Consider the following 23,970-nt stretch of genomic DNA (forward strand, 5'->3'; position numbering starts at 1 on the left):
CAAAATTAAAAAAAATAATAACGGCAGGGGTGTAGCTCAGAGGTAGAATGCTCATGCTCCTGGGTTTAATTCCTAGTACGGAAGGAGGGGGGAAGGGAAGGGAAGGAAAAGGAAGAAAGAAGAGGAGGAAGGAAGGAAGAGGAGGCTGAGACGACCTTCCAGAACACCTGCTGGCTCTCACTGAGGCAACACAAATCTTAACCCCACGTTCTAGAACATAAACAAGGAATCTAGCTCCTTCCCTCTCATCCCTCCAAACTCCACCTGTTTTAGAATAAATCCTTTTGACTCAAGTTCCCCTCGAATTGAAAGAAGTGTGAAATTCCCTATGACTATTGAAATCAATGACAGAGGTTTTAGGGGAAAAAACTGTACTGACTTTTGGTCTGATTCCTGTGAAGCCATTTGACCCCCATCTTTTTCGGATTCTTCAGAGTACAACAGTGGCAGAAGGTTGACGGCAATCCCATCAGAGGTGTTCTGTTCTTCCAGTCCAAAGAGAGGTCTCACCGGAAATGGAAAGTCACTGTGAAGAGAACCCGGAACCTGATGCTCGGGCTCAGGGATACGTAAGGCTGTGGGAAAAGCCACTCGAACAAACCAATTCTTTCTTTTTCTTTTTGGTGTACTGAGGATTGAATCAATAAGCATTCTACCTTTGAACGAAACCCCCGGACCTATTTTATTTTTATTTAGAAACAGAGTCTTGCTAGGTTGATAGCATCACAACTTGCTGAGATTGTCCTCAAAACTGGGATCCTCCTGTTTCAGCCTCCCAAGTCCTGGGATTACAAGTGTGCACCACCACGCCCAGCTAGAACAAAACAATTTCTAATTTTTTATTTATTTATTTTGTAGTACTGGGGGTGAAACCCAGGGGCTTTTCTACCTCCGGGCTGTACTCCCAGACCTATTTTTTATACTTTATTTGGAAACGGGGTCTAAGTTGCTGAGAGCCTCACTCAGTAGCTGAGGCTGGCTTCGAACCTACGATCCTCCTGTCTCAGCCTCCCGAGCGCTCGGATTACAAACGTGCGCCACCACGCCCGGCAAACAAACCAATTTGTAACAAAACTACTATGGCAAAAAGTTGAAAAAAGGAAAAGAAGTAGAGAACCACTCGGCAATTTGGGAGCTGGGGTGCAGGAGTGTTGAGCCTTGGAGGAAAGAGCTCGTGAGACAGGCCAGACTCGGCGGAGGTGAGCATGCTGTAACGCCTCTATCAGCTACTGACGCAGCTCCTTCACCAATACAACCAAACCAGCACGCAAAGGAACTTACCCTTCCGGAAGAGCACATAAGTCCACCACAAAGGTATCTTGGAAATCACTAAAGATGGTCTGTCCAATCCATTCCTTCAGGAAACAAACACAAAAGTGTGGTCCAGGGTAGGCTTGCTTTAGAGCCCTGCATAATCACTTTTTGCAGAAAAACTTAAAAGAATAACTTTTCTTTTGTTCTGGTACAGGGAATTGAGCCCAAGGGCATTCCACCTCTGAGCTACACGCCAGCCCTATTTTATTCTTTATTTTGAAACAGAGTCTCACTAAGTTGTGGACAGCCTAAGGAGATGAGGCTGCCCACGAACCTGTGATCCTCCTGTCTCAGCCGCCTAAGTACTGGGATTACTAGCATGCACTACCACGCCCACAACTATTAACTTTTCTGAGCCTCACTTTCCCATTTCTAAAAAGGAAATAACAAAACTACACATCTCATTATTGTGAAAGAGAACAGAGATAATGCAGAGAAAACACTTAGTCCCATATGTGGCATAGAATAGGGCTTTCAAACAAATGTGTATCTAATTAACACCATTATCAATATCCTCCTCCTCTTCATTACTATTTTTTTTACTGTTTTTGTGTGTGTGTGTGTGTGTATGTGTTTGTGCATGTGTGTGTGTTATTATGGATTAAATCCAGGGGCATTCTACCTCCAAGATATATCATCAGCCCTCTATTTTATTCTTTATGTTTAAACGGTCTAAGTTGTAGAGGGCCTAAGTAGCTGAGGCTGGCCATGAACCTGTGATCCTATCTCAGCCTCCCAAGTACTAGGATAATAAGCATGTGCCACCACGCTCGGCTCTTATAGTTTTATTTTTATTTTTTGTGGTACTGAGATTAAGCCTAGACACAGTCTACCTCCAAGCTACACGCCCAGCACTTTCCTTAATTTATTTTTTAAATCCATGGGAGGGGGGAATATTCAACCCTGGGGCACTCTACCTCTAAACTATACCCCCAACCTTATTTTATTTTTTATTTGGAAACAGGGTCTCGCTAAGCTGCTGAGAGCCTCACTAAGTTGCTGAGGCTGGCCGTGAATCTGCGATCCTCTTGTCTTGGCCACCCACATACTGGGATTACAAGCAAGTGCCACCATGCCCGGTTTTCATTCCTATTATTATTATTACTGTGGGGGAGGTTTCAGAGGAGATCCCTGAGACAGGGTGGAAGAGAACAAAGACACAAGATAATCTGTTTTCCCACTGCAGAAGAACGAGCTTGAGGAATGTGCTGCAGAGCAGCTCTCACACGTCAATGATTTAAGAACAGACACTGGGTCTCACCAAGGTTTGAGCGGCCACCTTTTCTTTTTGGATCAGGTTGGCAAATTCATCATAATAAAGTGCAGAGGCCCGAGGAGACTGCTCAGTGCAGGAATGAACCAACTGCAGCAAGGAGGTCACCTGCAGCAGTCAAGAGAAAGGACGCGTCATCCCTCAGCCTGGCTGGGAATATATATATATATATATATATATATATATATATATATATATATATATATATTTTTTTTTTTTTTTGGTGGTACTGGGGTTCCTGGAAGTCCTTCTACCTCCGGGCTACACTCCCAGACCTATTTTATATTTTTATTTGGAAACAGAGTCTCTTAAGCCAGCGCACGCGGCTGGCTTCAAATCTGCGCGATCCTCCTGTCTCCGCCTCCCAAGCGCGGGGATTACAAGCGTGCGCCACCACGCCCGGCTGGGAAAATATTTTTAAAAAAGAAAACCCCTTTCTGGCAAACTGAGAGTGGCTAAAAGTGCCTCCTCAGTTTTCCATTTTCTTTTTCTTTTTTGGCAGTATTGGGGTTCCTGGAAACCCTTCTACCTCCGGGCTCCACTCCCAGACCTATTTTATATTTTTATTTGGAAACAGGGTCTCCTAAGCCAGCCTGGCTTGGAACCTGCGCGATCCTCCTGTCTCCGCCTCCCCAGCGCGGGGATGACAAGCGTGCCCGCCGCGCCCGGCCGCCTCCTCAGTTTCTATTAAACATATCTGACCACACTGTACAGACTCACCTGTGTGAACTGCTCGCTGCTCAAGCCGGCTTCCCGCGGGGTCAGATTAGAAGATCCACTTCTAGAAAGAGGAATTCTAGTTTTTGTAATATTTTTTTAACAACTGGCAGTAAGTTTAAGAACCCCACTTCCATGAAGCAAAACTAGAAATAAAATTTCATGATGTCTGTATAGAGAATTTATTTTATCCATACAAAATGTGTTTGCAGTAAAGCATGGTTATCTCACCTATATTTTATTTGAGATGGTATCTCCCCATGCTACTCAGGCTGGTCTTGAACTTCTAGGCTCTAGTGATCCTTAGCCTCTCAAGAGCTGGGACTGAGAGTGTTCAGTACCATGCCTGGCTCATATGTATTTTTATTTATTTATTTTTATGTTATTTTATTTATTTATTTTGGTGGTACTGGGGATGGAACCCTTCTACCTCTGGGCTACACTCCCTGACCTATTTTATATTTTTATTTGGAAACAGGGTCTCTTAAGCCAGCAAGGGGCTTCAAACCTGTGCGATCCTCCTATCTCGGCCTCCCAAGCCTGAGGATTACAAGCGTGCGCCACCACGCCCAGCTGGCTCATATGTATTTTTAAGGACACAATAAATTGGTAATAATAAAAAGGGAAAGCACTTTTTTTGTCTTCAGATGAAATCTCCCTCTGTTGACCCTGGTTGGCCTTAAACCGCTGGCCTCAAGTGAGCCCCTGAATTGCTGGGACTACGATGTGAGCCGCCATGCCTGACGAGGGCAGGCACTCTCTACTGTGTACTATGTGAATACTGTTGTTACCATTTCATACATTCAATAACTCCATGAGATAAGTCCTATTGTTATCCTCTTTCGCATAGGTGAGACTACAAGGGTAGAGGAAGGTCATTTAGATAAAAAATAATAAAGTCAGGATTTGATTCCAGTCACTGAATAAATTCTTAACCGTACACCACACAGACTCTTCAGACTGCATGCATGTGAATGGATGTTCCCTTAGAAGCCCTGCCCTGAGAGGTCTCAGGAGTTCCTTGCCATTCCAAGAAGACTGGAATGAATGGCAATACTGTCAGTTTGCCCCAGCAACATTTTATCAAGCCCCAAATCCAAAGTCTCTTTAGATGCTACAATTTGGACATCTAAGAGCAAGAAGAGAAAATCCTACAAGGAAGACCTCACCCGTACCAAACATGAGGCTGTAGATGGGACTAATACGGCAACGCAGAGACCCATAGAGCCCAGTGCCGAGTCAGGAGCAGACACACAAAACTGCATTCTAGGAGGAGTGAGTTGCCATTTTTTGTGGAAAAACTTCTAGAAGAGTATCTCTGGGCAACACTTTATTTTCAACAACAGACTATGACTATGATCAGAATCCTGACAAAATTATATGTGGTATACAGTCGAGATTAGAAGAGAGATTATAAAAAGTAGCAAAACATTTATTTCCCTTAAGAGTTGCTGTTGTTGTTAGAGGTGGTGGTGATGATGGTGGTAGCAGTAGCGGTGGTGGTGGTGCTAGTATCAGTGGTAGTGAGGTGGCGGTGGCAGTAGTAGTAGTGATGGTGGAGGTGGCGGTAGTGGTGGTGGTGGTAGTAGTGGTGGTTAGTGGTAGCGAGGTGGTATTGGTAGAGGGAGTGGTGGTAAGATGGTGGTGGTGGTGGTGGTGGTGCTAGTATCAGTGGTAGTGAGGTGGCGGTGGCAGTAGTAGTAGTGATGGTGGAGGTGGTGGTGAGGTGGTAGTGGTGGAGGTGGCGGTAGTGGTGGTGGTGGTAGTAGTGGTGGTTAGTGGTAGCGAGGTGGTATTGGTAGAGGGAGTGGTGGTAAGATGGTGGTGGCGGTGGTGGTGTTGGGAATGGTGGCAATGATGGTGGCGGTGGTGGTAATGGAGGTGGTTTTGTTGGTAGTAGAAGTGGTAAGATGGTAGTGGTGGTGGTGGGGATGGAGGTGGTACTGGGAACTGATCCCAGGGACACTCTACCACTGAGATACGTACCCAGCCACCACCACCACCCCTCTGTAAGACAAAGTCTTGCTAACTTGCTCAGATGGCCTCAAACTTGTATTCCTCTTGCCTGAGACACTTAAGGAGCAAGAATTACAGGTGTATACTATACTGCTTGCCTTTTTCCATAGTTTCAATGTCTACTGTTAAAAGTGTCTACACACTGTATCATTTTATTTTGTAAGACAGCAACTTGAGATTAATTGATCCTGAGCCACAAATGTCAGAACCTGTACCTGTCTTCCGCCATGATGCCAGCCATGGTGATAGCTCCAATAATCCCAATGAGTTTGTACTTGAAGATGGTGCTAGACAGCTGCTTTCGTATCACTAAGTGCATGTCATCCTGCAATGAGACAAAGGAGAAAAATGTTGAAATGTCATTAAAAAATATATATATCTATGAGCCGGGCGTAGTGACGCAAGCAAGTAATCTGTACTTGAGAGGCTGGAAGAGGAGGATTGTAGGTTTGCTGCCAGCCTCAGAAGCTTTGTGAGACCCTTCACAACTTGATGAAACCCTGTTTCAAAATAAAGAATAAAATAGGGTTGGAAGTATAGCTCAGAGGTAGAATGCCCCTGGGATCAACCCTCAGTACTACAAAAAATGAAGAAAAAAGAAGGGTCAGGGTATAGTTCAGAGGTAGAAAGTCCCTGTGTTTAATCTTCAGCATGCAAAAAAACAAAAAGAAAAACAAAAAAGGATCTATGCACAATGGAGCCAGAAAAACTAGACTAGATTTGACTGTGGTGATGTACCTGTAATCCTAGTACACTGGAGCATGAGACAGGAAAATAGCAAACTTGGAACCAGCCTGGGCAACTTACTGAGACTCTGTCTGAAAAACAGACTCTGAGCAACCTAGCAAGACGCTGCTTTATTTATTTATTTATTTATTTATTTATTTATTTATTTATTTATTGTGTTACTGGGGGTGGAACCCAGAGGCTTTCTACCTCCGGGCTACACTCCCAGACCTATTTTATATTTTATTTGGAAACAGGGTCTCACTAAGTTACTGAGAGCCTCACTAAGTAGCTGAGGCTGTCCGCGAACCACGACCCTCCAATCTCAGCCTCCTAAATGCTGGGATTACAGGCGTGCACCACCACGCCCGGCTACCCTTTTGTATATTTTGAATTTTATACCATATGTATATATTACCTACTCAAAAAAAATCTTTTTTTTTAATGCAGTACTGGGGATTGAACCCAGGGGCATCTACCCCTAAGCTACACCCCCAACTCTACTTTTTTATTCTTTATTTTGAAACAGGGTCTCAATAAGTTGCAGAGGGCCTAAGTAACTGAAGCTGGTCACAAACGTGCAATCCTCCTGTCTTGGTCTCCCCAATACTGGGATTACAAGCGTGCGCCACCAGGCTCTGCTTTAATTTTAAACAGGTGCTGGTTGCTGGGCTTGGTGGCATACTCCCACAATCCCAATACGTGGGAGGCTGAAACAGGAGGGTCACACATTCAAAGCCAGCGTCAGCAATTCAGTGAGGTTCTCAGAAACCTAGCAAGACCCTGATTTCAGATTAGACATACAACCAGTGTGGGGTGTAGCTTGGAGGGAGAAGAGAGGCTGAAAAAAGGTGCTGGTTGTTCCAGGCCACAGTCCTGTGTGGATGCCGCCACAAGATGTCACTAACAATGCATGACAAGAGTCATGAATTACGATCCCAACCTGCTCTCTCATTAATACCCTTTGTCTGGCCTTCCCAGGACTGATGCCTATAAATAAGAGTAAGCCCAGGTGAGGTCGAGGTTATACAGAGAGGCTCCTGAGGAAACATGGGAATTCTGAGTCTCCACAGTACTCAACACGGAGCCTAAACAGCTTCTCTTCCTCCGCTTCACCAGCGTCTCTGCCTCGCATCTCAGTGCCCGGCATACAGTGGGCACTTCACATTGGCATGGGAAAAGAAGAAAAGTGCTGGGTCTCTGGTAATGCACGATTCCCACACAGCCAGGAGTGGTTTGTCCTGCCAATTTTGAGATTCTTTCTCAACACAGGGCCTCTTACCTTGATGTGGCTACTCGCTTCATGCTGAGAGTTGCATGCGAGCGTGCTGAGAATACTGAAGACCTTTCGTATTTGCTGAGGGGACATATGTTCCATATAATCTAAAATGCCCTGAGAAGGGAGAAAAATGCCCACAATAAGGTTAGCATCGAATATTTTTTTCCATTTTTTTGTAGTGCTCGGGATAAAACCCAGAGGCCTTCTACCTCTAGGCTATGCCCCCTATCCTATTTTATTCACTTAGAAACAGGGTCTCAGCCGGGCGTGGTGGCACATGCTCCTAATCCCAGCATTCGGGAGGCTGAGACAGGAGGATCACGGTTCGCGGCCAGCCTCAGCTACTTAGTGAGGCCCTCTGCAACTCAGTGAGACCCGGTTTCAAAATAAAGAATAAAAAATAGGGCAGGGGTGTAGCTTGGAGATCGAATGCCCCTGGGTTCCATCCCCAGACCCACAAAAAAAAAAAAAAAAGAAAAAAAGAAACAGGGTCTCATTAAATTACTGAGCCTAAGTTGCTGAAGATGGCCTTGAACCTATGATCCTCCTGTTTCAGCTTCCCAAGTACTGTAGGCGTGCGCCACCATGCCCAGCTTCATTGTTCCTTCAGATCAAAAAGCTAAAATCTTTATAAGACATACACACAGAGCCAGTTATCTGTTTCCCAGAAGTTCAAGTTGTGAACGATATGACTAGAAGCCAAAGGTTCAATATTTTGGACCTAAGATGAGGGGGCCCTTGTAGGTCTCTAAGTTTATGCTTTTATCAGAGACTAAAAACCCAAAGAAAAATATCTTTTTTTTTTTCTGGTACTAGGCATGGGACCCAGGAGCATTCGACCTCTGAATTACACTCCCAGTCCTATTTTTTATTCTTTTTTTTTTTTTTTTTTTTGGTGGTACTGGGATTCCTGGAAGCCCTTCTACCTCCGGGCTACACTCCCAGACCTATTTTTACATTTTTATTTGGAAACAGGGTCTCCTAAGCCAGCACGCGCAGCTGATTTCAAACCTGTGCGATCCTCCTGTCTCTGCCTCCCAAGCGCGGGGATGACAAGCGTGCGCCACCACGCCCAGCCCTATTTTTTATTCTTTATTTTGAAACAGGGTCTCACTGAGTTGCAGAGGGACTCACTAAGTAGCTGAGGCTGGCCGTGAACCGCCATCTTCCTGTCTCAGCCTCCCGAATGCTGGGATTACAAGCATGGGTCACCACACTGGCTTCAATGATAGCATTTGCCTAGTATGTGTGAGGCCTGGGGTACAATCCTTAGTATTGCCAAAAAAAAGTCTGTACTAGCTGGACGTGGTGGTGCACGCTTTGTAATCCCAGCATTCAGGAGGCTGAGACAGAAGGATCATGGTTCACGGCCAGCCTCAGCTACTTAGTGAGACCCTGTTTCAAAATAAAGAATAAAAGCCGGGTGTGGTGGCGCACACTTGGAATGCCAGCATTCAGGAGGCTGAGACCGGAGGATCGCGGTTCGCGGACAGCCTCAGCTACTTAGTGAGGCCCTCCGCAACTCAGTGAGACCTAGTTTCAAAATAAAGAATCAAAAATAGGGCAGGGGGTGTAGCTTGGAGGTCAAATGCCCCTGGGTTCCATCCCCAGACCCGCAAAAAGAAAGAAAGTCAGTACTAGCTCTCTACTGTTTATAGAATCAAACTAAAACTCCTTAGCATGCCTTTTTTTGGTACTAGGGATTGAACCCAGGGGCACTCTACCTCAGAGGCACACCCCCAGTCCTATTTTATTTTTTGAAACAGGGTCTCACTATTTACGTTTATTACAGAATTGACCATGCTGTACTTGAGGAGCATGCTTACTTCTCTTACCCTCGTCAAAGGCACAGATCAATCCTTACACCCACAGCACCAGAACAAAGCAAAACACAGAGTTTCCCATCAAGAGGTTTGGACGTGGAAGGGCGAGGGGGATTCCACGCTGCCTGCCCATCCCGGCACTTCCTACCCACTCCTCCCACCAATCACGGCGTGCAGTAGACACGAGGGCAAGATAAACGCCTGTGTACGAAATACCAGAAAGCTCAGATACGCGCAATGGGAAAGAAGGATCCGATATACGGTGCAGAGCCAAAGATACCTTCAGGAAGACGGCATTCAGCCCCAGGACGGAAGGGCTGAGCTTCATGAGCATGAAGAGAACGTCCAGCGCAGTGTCCACTTCAGATTCACTCCCACTGCAGACAAAGGACGCCAAGGCACCGAGCACTTCCTACAGGGGCGGGGTCCGGAGAAGAGCGTGTGGCCCAGGACAGCATCGCTGTTCAAAGGGGCTCGTGCCCGACGCGCTCCCACTCCCCAGCCTCTAAAATGGCAACCCACTCATCCCATCGTCTATGGAATTTTCACTGACGTTGGCTTCTGGAAGCCTGGGATCACGCCGACGTATCTACACTACCACCTGGTCTCGTGTGTGTGTGTGTGGGGGGGGGGTATTAGGAGGTGAAACAGGGTTTTATATCTCCAAGCTACACCTCACGTCTTATTTATTCTGAAACAGGGCCTAAGTTGCTGATGGCCTTGCTCAGGTGCTGGGGCTGGTCTAGAACCTGAAATCCTTCCCTGTCAGCCTCCCAGGTAGCGGGATGACAAGCGTGCGCCACCATACCAAGTTTACTTATTCCTCAATTGCTTTCAGAATCACTCTCCACAAGTACCACCCTTCCTCTCTAAGTACAAGCCATTAAATTTTGTTTTTATGTTCATGGGATAGTTAGGCCTCAAGCTTTTCTCAGTATATCTATTTCTAAAAAACAGCTTCAGAGCCGGGTGTGGTGGGCACCCTTGTAATCCACGCGCTTGGGAGGCGAAGACAGGAGGATCACGCTGGTTCGAAGCCAGCTGCGTTGGCTTAAGAGACCCTGTTTCCAAATAAAAATATAAAATGGGTCTGGGAGTGTAGCCCGGAGAAGGGTTTCCAGGAACCCCAGTACCACACACACAAAATAAATTAAATTAAATTAAAAAAATAAAAATAAAATAAAAGACAGCTTCAGTATCAGTTTATTTACAGCTCAATTCTACTGTTATTGTGAAAACCAACTAACAAACCTGCTGAAGCTTTATTTGAAATATACAGGATTTTGATATTTTATTTAATTTTGGTACTGGGGATTGAACCCAGAAGCATTTTACCCTTTATATTTTTGGGGGGTGTGTGTGTGTGTGTGTGGTATTAGGGATTTTTTTTTTTTTTTTTTTTTTTTTTTTTTTTGCGGGTCTGGGGATGGAACCCGTGGGGAATTGTACCTCTGAGCTACACCCTCTGCCCTATTTTTTTATTCTTTATTTTGAAACCGGGTCTGAGTTGCAGAGGGCCTCACTAAGTAGCTGAGGCTATCCGCGAACCGCGATCCTCCGGTCTCAGCCTCCCGAATACTGGAATTACAAGTGTGCGCCACCACGCCCGGCGGTATTAGGGATTGAATCCAACATTCTACCTTTAATTATATCCCCAGACCTTTTTTTTTTTTAGAATTTATTTACCTTTTTTTTAATAGAATTTCTTTATTTATGTTGTGTGTGTGATACTAAGGATTAAGACCACAGGTATTCTACCGCCAAGCTACACCTCCAGCCCTATTTTATTTTTAATTTGGAAATAGAGTCTCGCTAAGTTGCTGAGGCTGGTTTTGAGCCTGTGATCCTCAGGTCTCAGCCTCCCAAGGACCAGGATTACAGATTTGCGCCACCATGCCCAGCACTGATCTTAATTTTAGACCCAGAGGATTCTGAAGTGTACAACACAGGATTCGATACGCTAGGCCGACCTCTAGTTCTAAGGCTGGGATGAGCACTGAGTTTCCCAAGCTCCAGTTCAGAGTTCTTCCCCTTCAAAGCTTTCTAATCATCAAGAAATAAACATCAGTTCACATGCAGTCCACTTGGAACTGGGTTCCTTCCCATTTCCCTGTTCCCTCCTTATCGAAATAAATTTTTCTACATACCTGTTGGCAATAGGCGTCAAAATACTTAAATGAGTATTTGTATAGGAGACTGCCAAACACAATTATTCTGTGATCTTGAGAGTGGAACAAACTCTGAGCCAGCGACAGAATTGATGGACAAATATCATTCAGAACCTGCAAAGGGGAAGAAGAGAGACGGAGGACAGTGACTGTGGAGGCGAGCACAGCTGTGAACCACGAGTCTCTCGCGCACCTTGGGGTCAGCGTTTTACTTCATGGACGTGAAGTGCCCAGGATGCTACTAAATCGCCACAGTGTGTAGCCATGCGCACACTGGAGTTTTGTGTGTTGGCGGCTCCACGGTCCTCTTTCAGCCCACAGGAGGAAAAGCAAGGCTTACAGAAAGATGTTCCTGCAGGAGGAAGCGACACTAAAAGCAGCCTAAATCAAGATGAGTGGGAAACCATCCCAATAAACACATTTTGGATATAAAAAAAGTAATAAAATAAAAATAAAAATAAATAAGCCAGGCACGGTGGCACGTAATTGTAATCTCAGTACCCGCGGGGGAGGCTGAGACAGGAGGATCCAGGTTCGTGGACAGCCTCAGCTACTTAGTGAGGCCCTCCGCAACTTACTGAGACCCTGTTTCAAAATAAAAAGCCAGGCATGGTAGCATCCACTTGTAATCCCAGTACTTGGGAGGCTGAAATAGGAGGATCACAGGTCCCCAGCCAGCCTCAACTATTTAGTGAGGCCTTCTGAAACTCAGTGAGACCATTTCAAAATTAATAATAATAATAATAATAATAATAATAAAGGGCTGGAGGTGTAGCTCAGAGGTAGAATGCCCCTGGAATCAATCCTCAGTACCACACATACACAGACAAAAAAAAAAAAAAATCAAGTTTTAAAGCCGGGCATGGTGGCGCACGCTTGTAATCTCAGCATTCGGGAGGCTGAGACTGGAGGATCGTGGTTCACGGACAGCCTCAGCTACTAACTGAGGTCCTCTGCAACTCAGTGAGACCCGGTTTCAAAATAAAGAATAAAAAATAGGGCAGGGGGTGTAGCTTGGAGGTCAAATGCCCCTGGGTTCCATCCCCAGACCCACAAAAAATTAAAAAAAAAAAATCAAGTTATACAATATGAATTCAGAAGATCTAAAATTAAAACTCTTTCTGCCGGGCGTGGTGGTGCACGCTTGTAATCCCAGCATTTGGGAGGCTGAGACCTGGAGGATTGCGGTTCGCGGACAGCCTCAGCTACTTAGTGAGGCCCTCTGCAACTCAGTGAGACCTGGTTTCAAAATAAAGAATAAAAAATAGGGCAGGGGGTATAGCTCGGGGGTCAAAAGCCCCTGGGTTCCATCCCCAGACCCACAAAAAAAAAGAGACCCTGTTTCCAAATAAAAATAGGTCTGGGGGTGTAGCCCAGAGGTAGAAGGGTTTCCAGAAACCCCAGTACCACCAAGAATAAATAAATAAATGAATAAATAAATAAATAAATAAAACACTTTCTATAAAAAAGATTTGGGGTGCATGTGAAATAAGTTCCATATAAACCAATTTCATGAAAACCGACCTTAGATTGGTTTACTACCACTTCAACGTATGAGTGAAGCTAAGTAATAATCCTACTGTATTTCAAAACATTCTGACCTCCTTCTCAAAGATGAAAGATATTAGCAAAAGATATGATCAGAAGCCGGGCGTGGTGGCGCACGCTTGTAATTCCAGAGCTTGGGAGGCTGAGACAGGAGGATCGCACAGGTCCAAAGCCAGCCTCAGATACTGAGTGAGGCTCGCAGCAACTTAGTGAGACCCTGTCCCCAAATAATGTATAAAACACGTCTGGGAGTATAGCCCGGAGGTAGAAAAGCCCCTGGGTTCCACCCCCAGTACCACAAACAAAAAAGATATTATCAGGATGTCCACAGTGGTTAGGAAAAGCTAAAATAACATCTCTATATCTTTCAGACTAACACTGCCTCCCTAATACTTACCAAGTAATAAATAGAGAAAGTACTCTGTACCAGATCTTCTTGAAGGCAGCCTGATCGAATCTTATTTCTTAGCACCCTCTCAATGGATTTCTTTGTCTGAGTATTGGTGCTATATATGATGAGAAGCATCGCCAGGTCAAAACTCTATTGTAAGTAAGTATGCAACAATAAGAAAATAGTTTAATGAACACAATTACAACAACACAACAGTAACCTCCAACTTCTTCTCATTAAAACAAAGAATGGTACTCATTTTTGGAATATTACATAGCCGTGATAAAGAATGAGCCAGACTCTCTCGATATATATATATATATATATATATATATATATATATATATATATATATATTTTTTTTTTTTTTTTCTTTCTTTTTGCAGTACTGGGGATTGAACCCACAGGCATTTTACCTCTGAGCTACACTCCAGTCCTATTATTTTTCTTTATTTTGAAAACAGGATCTCACTAAGTTGCAGAGGGCCTCTCTAAGTAACTGAGGCTGTCCTCAAACCTGCAACCCTCCTGTTTCAGCTTCCCAAGTACTAGAGTTACAAGTGTGTGCCACCACACCCAGGTCAGACTATATTTGTTAACCAAGAAAGGCATTCCCTCACATACAAAGTATTGAAAAAAAACTTGCAACTGGGCATGGTGGCACACACTGGTAATCCTGCATTTGGGAGGCTGAGACAGGAGGATCATAGTTTGGGGACAGGCTCAGCTATTTAGTGAGGCCCTTTGCAATACAGTAAGACCCTGTTTCAAAATAAAGAATAAAAAATAGGGCTGGGGATGTAGCTCAGAGGTAGAAGGCCCCTGGGTTCCATCCCCAGTAATGAAAAAATATTTTTTTTAAATAAGTAAATACAAATACAAAAATAAGGTGGGCATGATGGCACATGCTTATTATCCCAGCATTGGGATGGCAGAGACAGAAGGATCGCAGTTCGCAGAGACAGCCTTAGCTACTCAGTGAGGCCCTCTGCCTCAGTGAGACTGTTTCAAAATAAAGAATTTTTTAAAAATAGGACTGGGGTGTAGCTCAGAGGTAGAATGCCTCTGGGTTCCATTCCCAGTACTGCCAAGAAGAAAAAAAAAAAGTATAGCCCCATCGTATTTAGTAACATAAAGCTCACGCAGAAGTAGTAATATACACGTGGCACACACTTGTAACCCCAGTACTTGGGAGGCTGAGACAGGAGGGTCATGCAGGTTTGAAGCCTCAGCTTCTTAGTGAGACCCTGTTTCCAAATAAAATATAGGTCTGGAGTGTAGCCCAGAGGTAGAAAGCCCCTGGGTTCCAATCCCAGTACCACAGACACACAAGGATAAACAGACTCTGGCTGGGTGGACATGGGGACAGAGAAGTGAAACGCGGTGGTCGTCTTCACAGTACGCTGGGCGGGCCCCGGGGCGACAGGTGGGTCCAGGTGTGGGAGCCACTGCTTTGGCTGCAACCTGACGTGTGTCCGGCATGTGTGTGGTTCCCCTGCTCGAGGCCACGGGTTTATTTCACTGCCAGAATTAGATGGGGCAAACCATTTGGCAAGTGAGCCCCATCCTCGCCAGCGGCTGACGTAGAGAAGCTGTGAAGGCCAAGGCCGGCCGGCGGCAGGAGAAAAGGCAGGGAGGCGCGGCGCTTACTCCAAGTCAGTCAGTACTTCACCAGCGTTACCTTGTGCTCAGACTCGACGACAACACTTTCAACCACCTGGGGAAGAAAGTGACAAAGGCACCATGACACATCGGTGGCACATGTCACTCACGCCCCACTCGGCAGGACCTGCCTCCTGCGTGAGCCGGCCTCCACCTATCAGAGCCACCTGAGTGACGCAGGCGCGTGTGGTACTGAGGCCAGCGCCCACAGGGTGCCTCTGAGCTACACCTCAAGCCCTTTTTTATTTTGAAACAGGGCCTCAGTAAGCTGTGGAGGGCCTCGCGAAGGTGCTGAGGCTGGCCATTACGTTGTGATTCTCCTGTCTCGGTCTCTCCAGGACTAGGATTAAAGTCGGCACCAACACACCCAGCTCTCTGAAAACTCTTAAAACTTTTATATACACATCTGTCACTGACCGGCACGCCTTGTCTTCTGGGTGCTCCAAGTTCCAAAGATCTCGCTCACCTTAATCCAAGCTTCTGAAATGGTCTTTTCATATCTAATGGCTGACTTTATTACATCAAAGAGGAGAGGAATATAGTCCAAACACTTGTTTTCTTGACTTCCTGAAGAACTACAAATAAAAGAAGAGGGAAAATCATTTCTTCTACTTAACAAAGAGAAATGTAAGATATCAGGGCTCCTGCCTCCTAGCCATGTACCCAGGAGCAAGTCCCCACCTCATATATAAATTGGCTAAAATACCTGTTCTGCAGTCCACGTGAGGGAGATATGAATGGCCAACAACACATACAATTTGATAAACTGTACAGTATGTGAATTTAATATGTGTGTGTGTGTGCCGGGCGTGGTGGCGCACGCTTGTAATCCCCGCGCTTGGGAGGCGGAGACAGGAGGATCGCGCAGGTTCGAAGCCAGCCGCGCTGGCGTAAGAGACCCTGTTTCAAAAATATAAAATAGGTCTGGGAGTGTAGCCCGGAGGAAGAAGGGCTTCCAGGAACCCCAGTACTACCAAAAAAAAAAAAGTGTGTGTGTGTGTGTGTGTGTGTGTGTGTGCGCGCGCGCGTGCGCACGGTAGTTAGGGTTGAACCCAGGAGCATTCAATTTCTGAGCTATAACTCCAGCTCTTTCTTAAATTTTTTTGTTTTTGTTTTGAAATAGGGTCTAGTCCAGCGTGGTGGCGCACACTTGTAATCCCAGCATTCGGGAGGCTGAGACTGGGGGATCGTGGTTCGCAGACATCTTCAGTTACTTAGTGAAGCCCTTTGCACCTCAGTGAGACCCTGTTTCAAGATAAAGAATAAAAAGCCGGGCGTGGTGGCGCACGCTTGTCATCCCCGCGTTTGGGAGGCTGAGACAGGAGGATCGCACAGGTTTGAAGTCAGCCCCAGATACTGAGTGAGGCTCTTAGCAACTTAGTGAGACCCTTTTTCCAAATAAAATATAAAATAGGTCTGGGAATATAGCCCGGAGGTAGAAAGTCTCTGGGTTCCACCCCCAGTATCACCAAAAAAATAAATTAATTAATAAATAATTTAAAAAATAGGGCTACGAGTGTCTCTTGGAGGTAGAATGCCCCTGGGTTCCATCCCCAGTAATGAAAAAAAAAAAAAAAAAAAAAAAAAAACCAGCATCTAAGTTGACGAACGCCCCCTACTGGCTGAGGGTGTCTTTGAAACTGTGATCCTCCTTTCTCAGTCTCCCAAGTACTGGATTACAAGTGTGTGGCCCCAGGCATGGCACACTCCAGCCCCCCTTTTGTTAAGCCCGAATCCTTTTTTATATGTTTAATTATTTTGAGAAAGAGGCTGGCTAAGTTTCTGAGGGTCTTGCTAAGTTACCGAGGCTGTCCTTGGACCTACAAACCTCCTCTAAATTTCCCAAGCACTGAGACTATAGGTGTGTGTCACGTCTAAATATGATATTCACTATTGGCAGTTTCAAGTTTTGAATTTTTTTTTTTTTTGGTGGTACTGGCGGTGGAACCAGAGGCTTTCTACCTCCACGCTACACTCTCAGACCTATTTTATATTTGGAAACAGGGTCTCACTAAGTTGCTGACAGCCTCACTGAGTAGCTGAGGCTGGCCTCGAACCTGTGTGATCCTCCTATCTCAGCCTCCCAAGCACGGGGATGACAAGCGTGCGCCACCACGCCCAGCTCAGTTTCAAGTTTTAAGTTCCAACTGACTTCAGGATAAATGTCAGAAAACTTCTCTTAACAATGCAAGGAAACAGATGGCGGCTGTCAAGAGTGCTGTACCTTGCTCGTCCTCGGCTGCTCAAGTTGACCTGGGAAGGCGGGAACAGCGACAGCAAAACGAAATGTTGCCCGTTCAGCTTCTCCCGCAGCTCAGAAACGACCTACAGAAGCAGAAGTTACCCACGTGATCTGCTCACTCAGTAGGCGGCACAGTCCATTCTGTTAACAGAACTCCAGCCACCCCGGGAAGAATCAGAAAGAAAAAAATTCTAAATAAGGGACACGCTGGTTGATGAGAACAGTCAGCAAGGACAGTGCCAGACCCCCAAATCCACAGGCCCCTGAAGTGCACAGAGCTTCCTCCTGCTGCACGGAGAGAACAAGGAGAAGCTCGGCAGCTTGTTTGTCATGAGCAGTCTGGACCGGCAGCTCCGTCTCTTCCCGCACGCTGACGAGGTCAGCCAGGCCTTATCAGAGTCTGGGGCCACAGAAGAGAATCTTGAGACTATTCACTTAAACAATTTATCCTAAAGTATCTTGATCAGCTGGGAACTAATAGTATACCTCCTCGGCCTCTCACTTTATCAGTGGCCTCACATTCTCCATTTCTTATTTCTGTGGTACTGGAGATTGAACCCAGAGGCATTCTAACCTTTTTTGTTCTTATTAGGAAACACGGTCTCTCTAGGCTGATGAGTCTCACTACTTGTTGAGGCTGTTTGCAAACCTGTGATCTTCCTATCCTCCCAAGGACTGGGATTACAGGCATGCCTACCACCCTGAGCTCCTATTTTTATTTTGAAACAGGGTTTCACAGGCTGGCTGTGGTGCATGCTTGCAATCCCAGTTCTCAGGAGGCTGAGACAGGAGGATGGAAGCCAGCCACAGCAACTCAGTGGGGTTCTTAGAAGCTTAGTAAAACTCTGTTTCCAAATAAAATATAAAATAGAAAGCTAGGCATGGTGGTGTACACTTGTAATCCCAGTACTTGGGAGGCTGAGACAGGAAGATATCAGGTTCACAGCCAGCGTCAGCTACTAAGTAAGGCTCTCAACAACTTAGTGAGACCCTGTTTCAAAATAAAGAATAAGCCGGGCATACTGGCACACACTTGTAATCCCAGCATTCGGGAGGCTGAGACCAGAGGATCGCGGTTCGTGGACAGCCTCAGCTACTTAGTGAGGCCCTCTGCAACTTAGCGAGACCAAGTTTCAAAATAAAAAGAATAAAAAGTAGGGCAGGGGGTATAGCTCAGAGGTCAAATGCCTCTGGGTTCCATCTCCAGATCCACAAAAAAAAAAAAAAAAAAAAGAATAAAAAATAGGGCTGGGGTGTAGCTCAGAGCTCAGAGACAGAACGCCCCTGGGCTCAATCTCCATTACCACCAAAAAGAAAAAAAATAAAAAATAAAAAAAGGTCTGTGGTGTAGTCAGAGGTAGAATGCCCCTAGGTTCCATCCCTGGTACCACGCACGCACACGCACACACACACACAGAAGTAAGAGTCTCACTAAATTGCTAAGGCTGGTTTTGAACCTGCCATCCTCTTGTTTCAGCTTCCCAGTCACTAGTACCACATTCTCCCTTGAATGTATATTCTTTTTACTTTCCTAAATATTATTTCTATGTTTCTAAAAAAAAAAAATAGTAACGTTAGTATACCTCAAGTGCATTAGTGGTTGTTATGGAATGCAGAATAAACTTGATTATCACAGGTAAATCTTGTAATGCCACCGATGACAGCTTGCCCATCACCAACTGGCGAACCTAAAATTAAAAAGCGCATAAGCCTTAAATACTGCCATGTCACTACCGTACCCAGCACTGACTAGGTTAGGTAAAATTAGAAAAATCCCTTCTCTCTGTTTTCCCACCTATCGCCAAAGAAGAAAAATAACTCCTGTTACTTTTCCCCTAAATTACAAACTTTCAAGTGTTAATGACAAAACTTCTTCACACATGGACCAATGAGAGCTGTGGCAGGACACCGGCTCTGTGTCTGGGGAGCACCTTCTTTTGTACCTTAGATAAGAAGCTTGGGTCAAGTCGGAGGCTAGAAAGGACGTCCAGGATCGGGACAGTAAGGGAAGTATTCTCCGCCAAGAGGTCACTGCGAATAGTTGAAAAGGAAAAGTCATACAACGGTCGGAACAGAGATGAGCAGATAAACACTTGAGAAAACCATCAGAGTATGGGAAGAGGATACACAGCTTGGTCTGCGGTGGACTGCCTCTCCCAGCCCCATCAACAGCTCCCCTCCACACCAAAATATACACATATGCCGGACACGGTGCTATATACTTGTAATCCCAACACTTGAGGGGCTGAGACAAGAGGACTGCAGGTTCAAGACCAGCTTCAAAACCTAGCAGACCCTGTTTCAAAACAAAAAGCAAAAAAGGGCTGGGAGAGTAACTTGGAGCTTGGAGGTAAAATGACTCTAGGCCCAAACCCCACGATCCAAAGAAAAAAATGTACACATACTCAAGTCCCTATATAAGATGGCATAATAAAGCCGGGCGTAGAGGCACAGGCTTGTAATCCCAGCATCTGGGAGGCTAAGACAGGAGGACTGCAGTTCACAGACAGCCTTAGCTATCTAGTGAGGCCCTTTGCAACTCAGTGAGACGCTGTTTCAAAATAAAGAATAAAAAATAGGGCTGTGGTGTAGCTTAGAGATAGAATGCCCTTGGGTTCCATCCCCAGTACCAAAAAAAAACAAAAAAAAACAAAAAAAAAAAAACGGCATAACAGGATTGGGAAATTAACTCAGTGATACTGGGTTTGCCTAGCATGTTTAAGGACCTGGCTCCAATCCCCAGTATCAGAGTAATAAATAAAATGGCATAGTATTTGCACATAACCTGCAGAAATTCTTCTATGTACATTAAATCATCTCTGAATTACTTATAAGACTTAGTATCATTTAAATGCTTTATAACTAGTTCTAAATAAAATGCATTGATTAGAAAATAATGACAAGAAAAAAGTACATGTGAATACAGACGGAGCATTTTTTTCTGAGTATTTCTTTAAGTTCATGTTATTGTATGTATGTATGTATGTATGTATGTATGGTACTGGGGGTGGAACCCAGCAGCTTTCTACCTCCGGGCTATACTCCCAGACCTATTTTCTATTTTATTTGGAAAGAGGGTCTCACTAAGTTGCTGAGAGCCTCACTAAGTAGCTGAGGCTGGCTTTGAACCTGTGCGATCCTCCTGTCTCAGCCTCCCAAGCGCTGGGATTATAAGCATGCGCCACCACACCTGGCTTTTCTGAGTATTTCTGATCTATAGTTGGTTGAATCAGAGAATATGGAACCCATGGATACAAAAAAATCAATAATTTAGTTCCAATTAAAATTGCTGATTAGTGTGGTTTCCCTAAAGCTTGTCTTCATTACAAAAAATAACACATGCTTATCATAAAAATTCAAAAACACAAATAAAATAGAAACGAGAAGCCCTCCTTGGCCATCCCAGCACCCAGACGTCACTGCCCTTGAGTTTGATACACATCCTTCCTGAAAAAGGGGAAAAGAAAACCCAAAGCAGTTACGCAGAGGCGTGTGTGACACACACAGGCGCAGGTGCCGCGGGGCACAGGGCCCTGAGCGGGCGAGCGCCAGAGGGCAGGAGGCGGCAGAGCGTGGCGCTGGGACAAAAGGAACAAAGGCGGGAATCACTGCACACTTGGAGGAGGTATTGAAGAAAAGGAGGTATTCTAAATTGGATTTTTTAAACTCAAAGACAAGAAAAAGCTGCACAAGACAGATGTCCCTTCTCAGTTGCTGCTCTACCACTGGACCACCATTTTTTGCACAAAGGGCAGTAAGCAATAGGTGTGATGCAGAGACGTGTGCTCCAGGGACTCCTCTAGGGACTCGCAGATGGAGATGTTTAAGAAGCTCCAAATGGCTGCCACGTGCAATCAGCAGGGAGAAGCCCCGGGGGCATGCAAAAGATCATGGTCAAGTTCTCCATACACCAAGTCTATGCCCAATCCTAAACCAGACTTCTTCAAATCAGGAAGTGGGGGGGGGGAGAGAAGAGAAGAGAAGAGAAGAGAAGAGAAGAGAAGAGAAGAGAAGAGAAGAGAAGAGAGAGAGAGGAGAAGGAGGAGGAGGAGGAGGAGGAGGAGGAGAGGGGAGGGGAGGGGAGGGGAGGGAGGAGAGAGGAGAGGGGAGGGGAGGGGAGGAGAGGAGAGGAGAGAGGAGAGACAGGAGAGAGAGGAGAGAGAGGAGAGGAGAGAGAGAGGAGAGAGAGGGAGAGAGAGAGAGACAGAGAGAGAGAGAGAGAGAGAGAGAGAGAGAGTGTGTGTGTGTGTGTGTGTGTGTGTGTTACTGGGGATAAAATTTAGGGGCATTCTTCCTCCGAGCTACACCCCCAGCTCTCGTTTTTATTCTTTTTTGTTTTGTTTCGTTTTTGTTGGTACTAGGGTTCCTGGAAACCATTCTACCTCCGGGCTACACTCCCAGACCTATTTTTATACTTTTCAAAATTTGGAAACAGGGCCTAATCCTCCTGTCTCCGCCTCCCAAGCGCAGGGATTACAAGCGTGTGTCACCACGCCCGGCCCTCGTTTTTATTCTTGATGTTAAAACAGGGTCTCACTAAGTTACGTAGGGCCTCACTAAGTAGTTGAGGCTGGTGGAGAACCGCGAGCCTCCTTTCCCAACCTCCCAAGTACTTGGATGCCCGGCTAAAACAGGGTATCATGTAAAATAAAGTATATTCAAATATATATCTGCTTTTAGAAATCTGTCGAATCCCAGACCCCACTCATGAAAGAGATAAACCATGCTCTTCTTACGTCACATCACCACTACTCTTTTCCTTTTCTTTTTGGTACCGAGCATCGAATCAAGAAGCATTCTACTTCCCAGCTATACCCCCAACGATATATTTTATTCCTCATTTTGAAACAGTGTCTCACTAAGTTGCAGAGTGCCTCGCCAAGTAGCTGAGGCTGGCCGAGAACCTGCGATCCTCCAGCCTCAGCCTCCCCAGTGCGGCGCCACCACGCCCGGCTCTTACTGCTACAGTGACAAAGCTCCCACAGCAGTGCTCCCTGAGGAGCCAACACGACACGCATCCACCTGAGCTCTCTTCCCACACTGGCGTGCTGGGCATCCCCTAGGATCTCAGGGAGGCTGGTGATGAAGTCATGCTGCACGTGGACCGGAGCGACACTGATCAGCTGCATGATCTTGGTGGTGAGGTCCTACAGTGGAGGACAGTATTAAAATCGTGGCATATGATCCAGAATAGAGAACCATTACCTACATGTGATATGCAGTGTTCAAATTATTTTGCAAACAATATAACTACAAATGCAAGCTTCAAACCTAAATCAAGAGGCGAATGACCCAGATAATTCAACGTGACATAAAATACAGAGAAATAGAAAGAGTGGGTAGAACATTGACTAATAGGTATGCTACATACATTACTTAATATCATCTTTACAACTATGGAGTTTATGTGACAATTCTCTTTTGTGTGTGGTCCTGGGGACTGAACCAATAGCATTCAACCTGTAGCTACACCCCCAGCCCTATTCTGCTTTTATTTTTTTGTTTTGTTGCACCACTGGGGATGGGACCCAGGGGCATTCGACCTCCGAGCTACACCCCCAGCCCTATTTTTTATTCTTTATTTTGAAACAGGGTCTCACTGAGCTGCAGAGGGCCTCACTAAGTAGCTGAGGCTTGCTGGGCATGGTGGGGCACGCTTGTAATTCCAGTACTTAGGAGGCTGAGACAGAAGGATCTGGGTTCACAGACAGCCTCAGCTACTTAGTGAGACCCTGTTTCAAAATAAAGAATAAAAAAAATTAGGGCTGGGGCATAGCTCAGAGGTAGTAGAGGCTGGCCACAAACCTGTGACCCTCCTGTCTCAGCCTCCCCAAACCTGGGATGACAAGCGTGCGCCACACCCGGCTTGCTTTTATTTTGAAAGAGTCTGACTAAGTTGATGACTCTCACTACGTGCTGAGGTTAGTCTCAAAACTGGGATCTCCTCTCCCAGTCTACCAAGGACTGGAATTAAAGGCATGCACCGCCACACTGGCACTGACCCCTACATCTCAAACGAGAATTGTCAGCTGGGCATGCTGGCACATACGAATAATCCCAGTCCTTGGGAGACGGAGACAGGAGGACCCAAGATTCGAGGGCAGCCTTGGCAAGCAGTGAAACGCTCATCAACCTAGTGAGAGCCTCTTCAAAGTAAAAAGAAAATAGGATTACAATGTACTCAAGGTAGAATACCCTTGGGTTTAATCCCCAGTACCAATAAAATAAAGGAAAAATGTAGGGATCAGAGCTAGGCTTGGCGGTACACACTTATAATCACAGTACTTGGAAAAATGAGAAAGGAGGATTACAGGTTTAAGGACTGCCCCAGAAACTTAGACGCTATTTCAAAATAAAGTAGAGCTCAGGGTGTAACACAGAGGTAGAATGCCCGCAGGTTCAATCTCCAGGAATAAAAAACAAAAAAACAAAAATGCAGAGATGAGATTTGGGCATGGTGGCCCACCCTTATAATCCTAGTACTTGGGAAGATGAGACAAGGATTGCAGGTTTGGAGCCAGACTCAGCAATTTAGCAAGATGCTGTTTCAAAATAAAAAATAAAAATCAGGGCTCGGCAGGTTGCTCAGAGGTAAAATGCCTCTGGGTTCAAGCCCTAGTACCACACACACAAAAGTAGGGATCAAGTTACTCAAGGACACATAATTAAGTGGCAGAAGCCACATTCCAGCCCCCGATGAGAACCTAAAACTCAGGTTCTCCCAAATAAAGATTAGGCCTTGGAGCCAGGCATGGTAACACACACGTAGAATGGCAGTACTTGGGAGGCTGAAACGAGAGGATCACAGGTT

At 45.5% G+C, this 23,970-nt stretch overlaps 2 protein-coding genes across 2 annotated transcripts in view; both read right to left on the reverse strand.

Annotated features, from left to right (window-relative positions):
• LOC308278394 (CCA tRNA nucleotidyltransferase 1, mitochondrial-like) overlaps positions 1-23,970 on the reverse strand; it is a gene marked incomplete at both ends in the record, with an annotated part of 995,237 nt that overhangs the window by 197,943 nt on the left and 773,324 nt on the right.
• Positions 1-23,970, reverse strand: part of FANCD2 (FA complementation group D2) — a gene marked incomplete at both ends in the record, with an annotated part of 60,708 nt that overhangs the window by 27,542 nt on the left and 9,196 nt on the right. Inside the window, 15 exons of the mRNA XM_080718135.1 lie at positions 380-526; positions 1,282-1,355; positions 2,576-2,695; positions 3,308-3,368; positions 5,536-5,645; positions 7,329-7,439; positions 9,429-9,560; positions 11,296-11,430; positions 13,262-13,405; positions 14,937-14,972; positions 15,384-15,492; positions 17,142-17,242; positions 18,743-18,847; positions 19,103-19,190; positions 22,182-22,306. Of these exons, the coding sequence (XP_080574261.1) occupies positions 380-526; positions 1,282-1,355; positions 2,576-2,695; positions 3,308-3,368; positions 5,536-5,645; positions 7,329-7,439; positions 9,429-9,560; positions 11,296-11,430; positions 13,262-13,405; positions 14,937-14,972; positions 15,384-15,492; positions 17,142-17,242; positions 18,743-18,847; positions 19,103-19,190; positions 22,182-22,306 (1,598 nt within the window). The remainder of the gene's footprint in view (positions 1-379; positions 527-1,281; positions 1,356-2,575; positions 2,696-3,307; positions 3,369-5,535; positions 5,646-7,328; positions 7,440-9,428; positions 9,561-11,295; positions 11,431-13,261; positions 13,406-14,936; positions 14,973-15,383; positions 15,493-17,141; positions 17,243-18,742; positions 18,848-19,102; positions 19,191-22,181; positions 22,307-23,970) is intronic.

This window comes from Muscardinus avellanarius, assembly GCF_963383645.1.
Source record: "Muscardinus avellanarius genome assembly, chromosome: 22".
NCBI lineage: Eukaryota > Metazoa > Chordata > Mammalia > Rodentia > Gliridae > Muscardinus > Muscardinus avellanarius.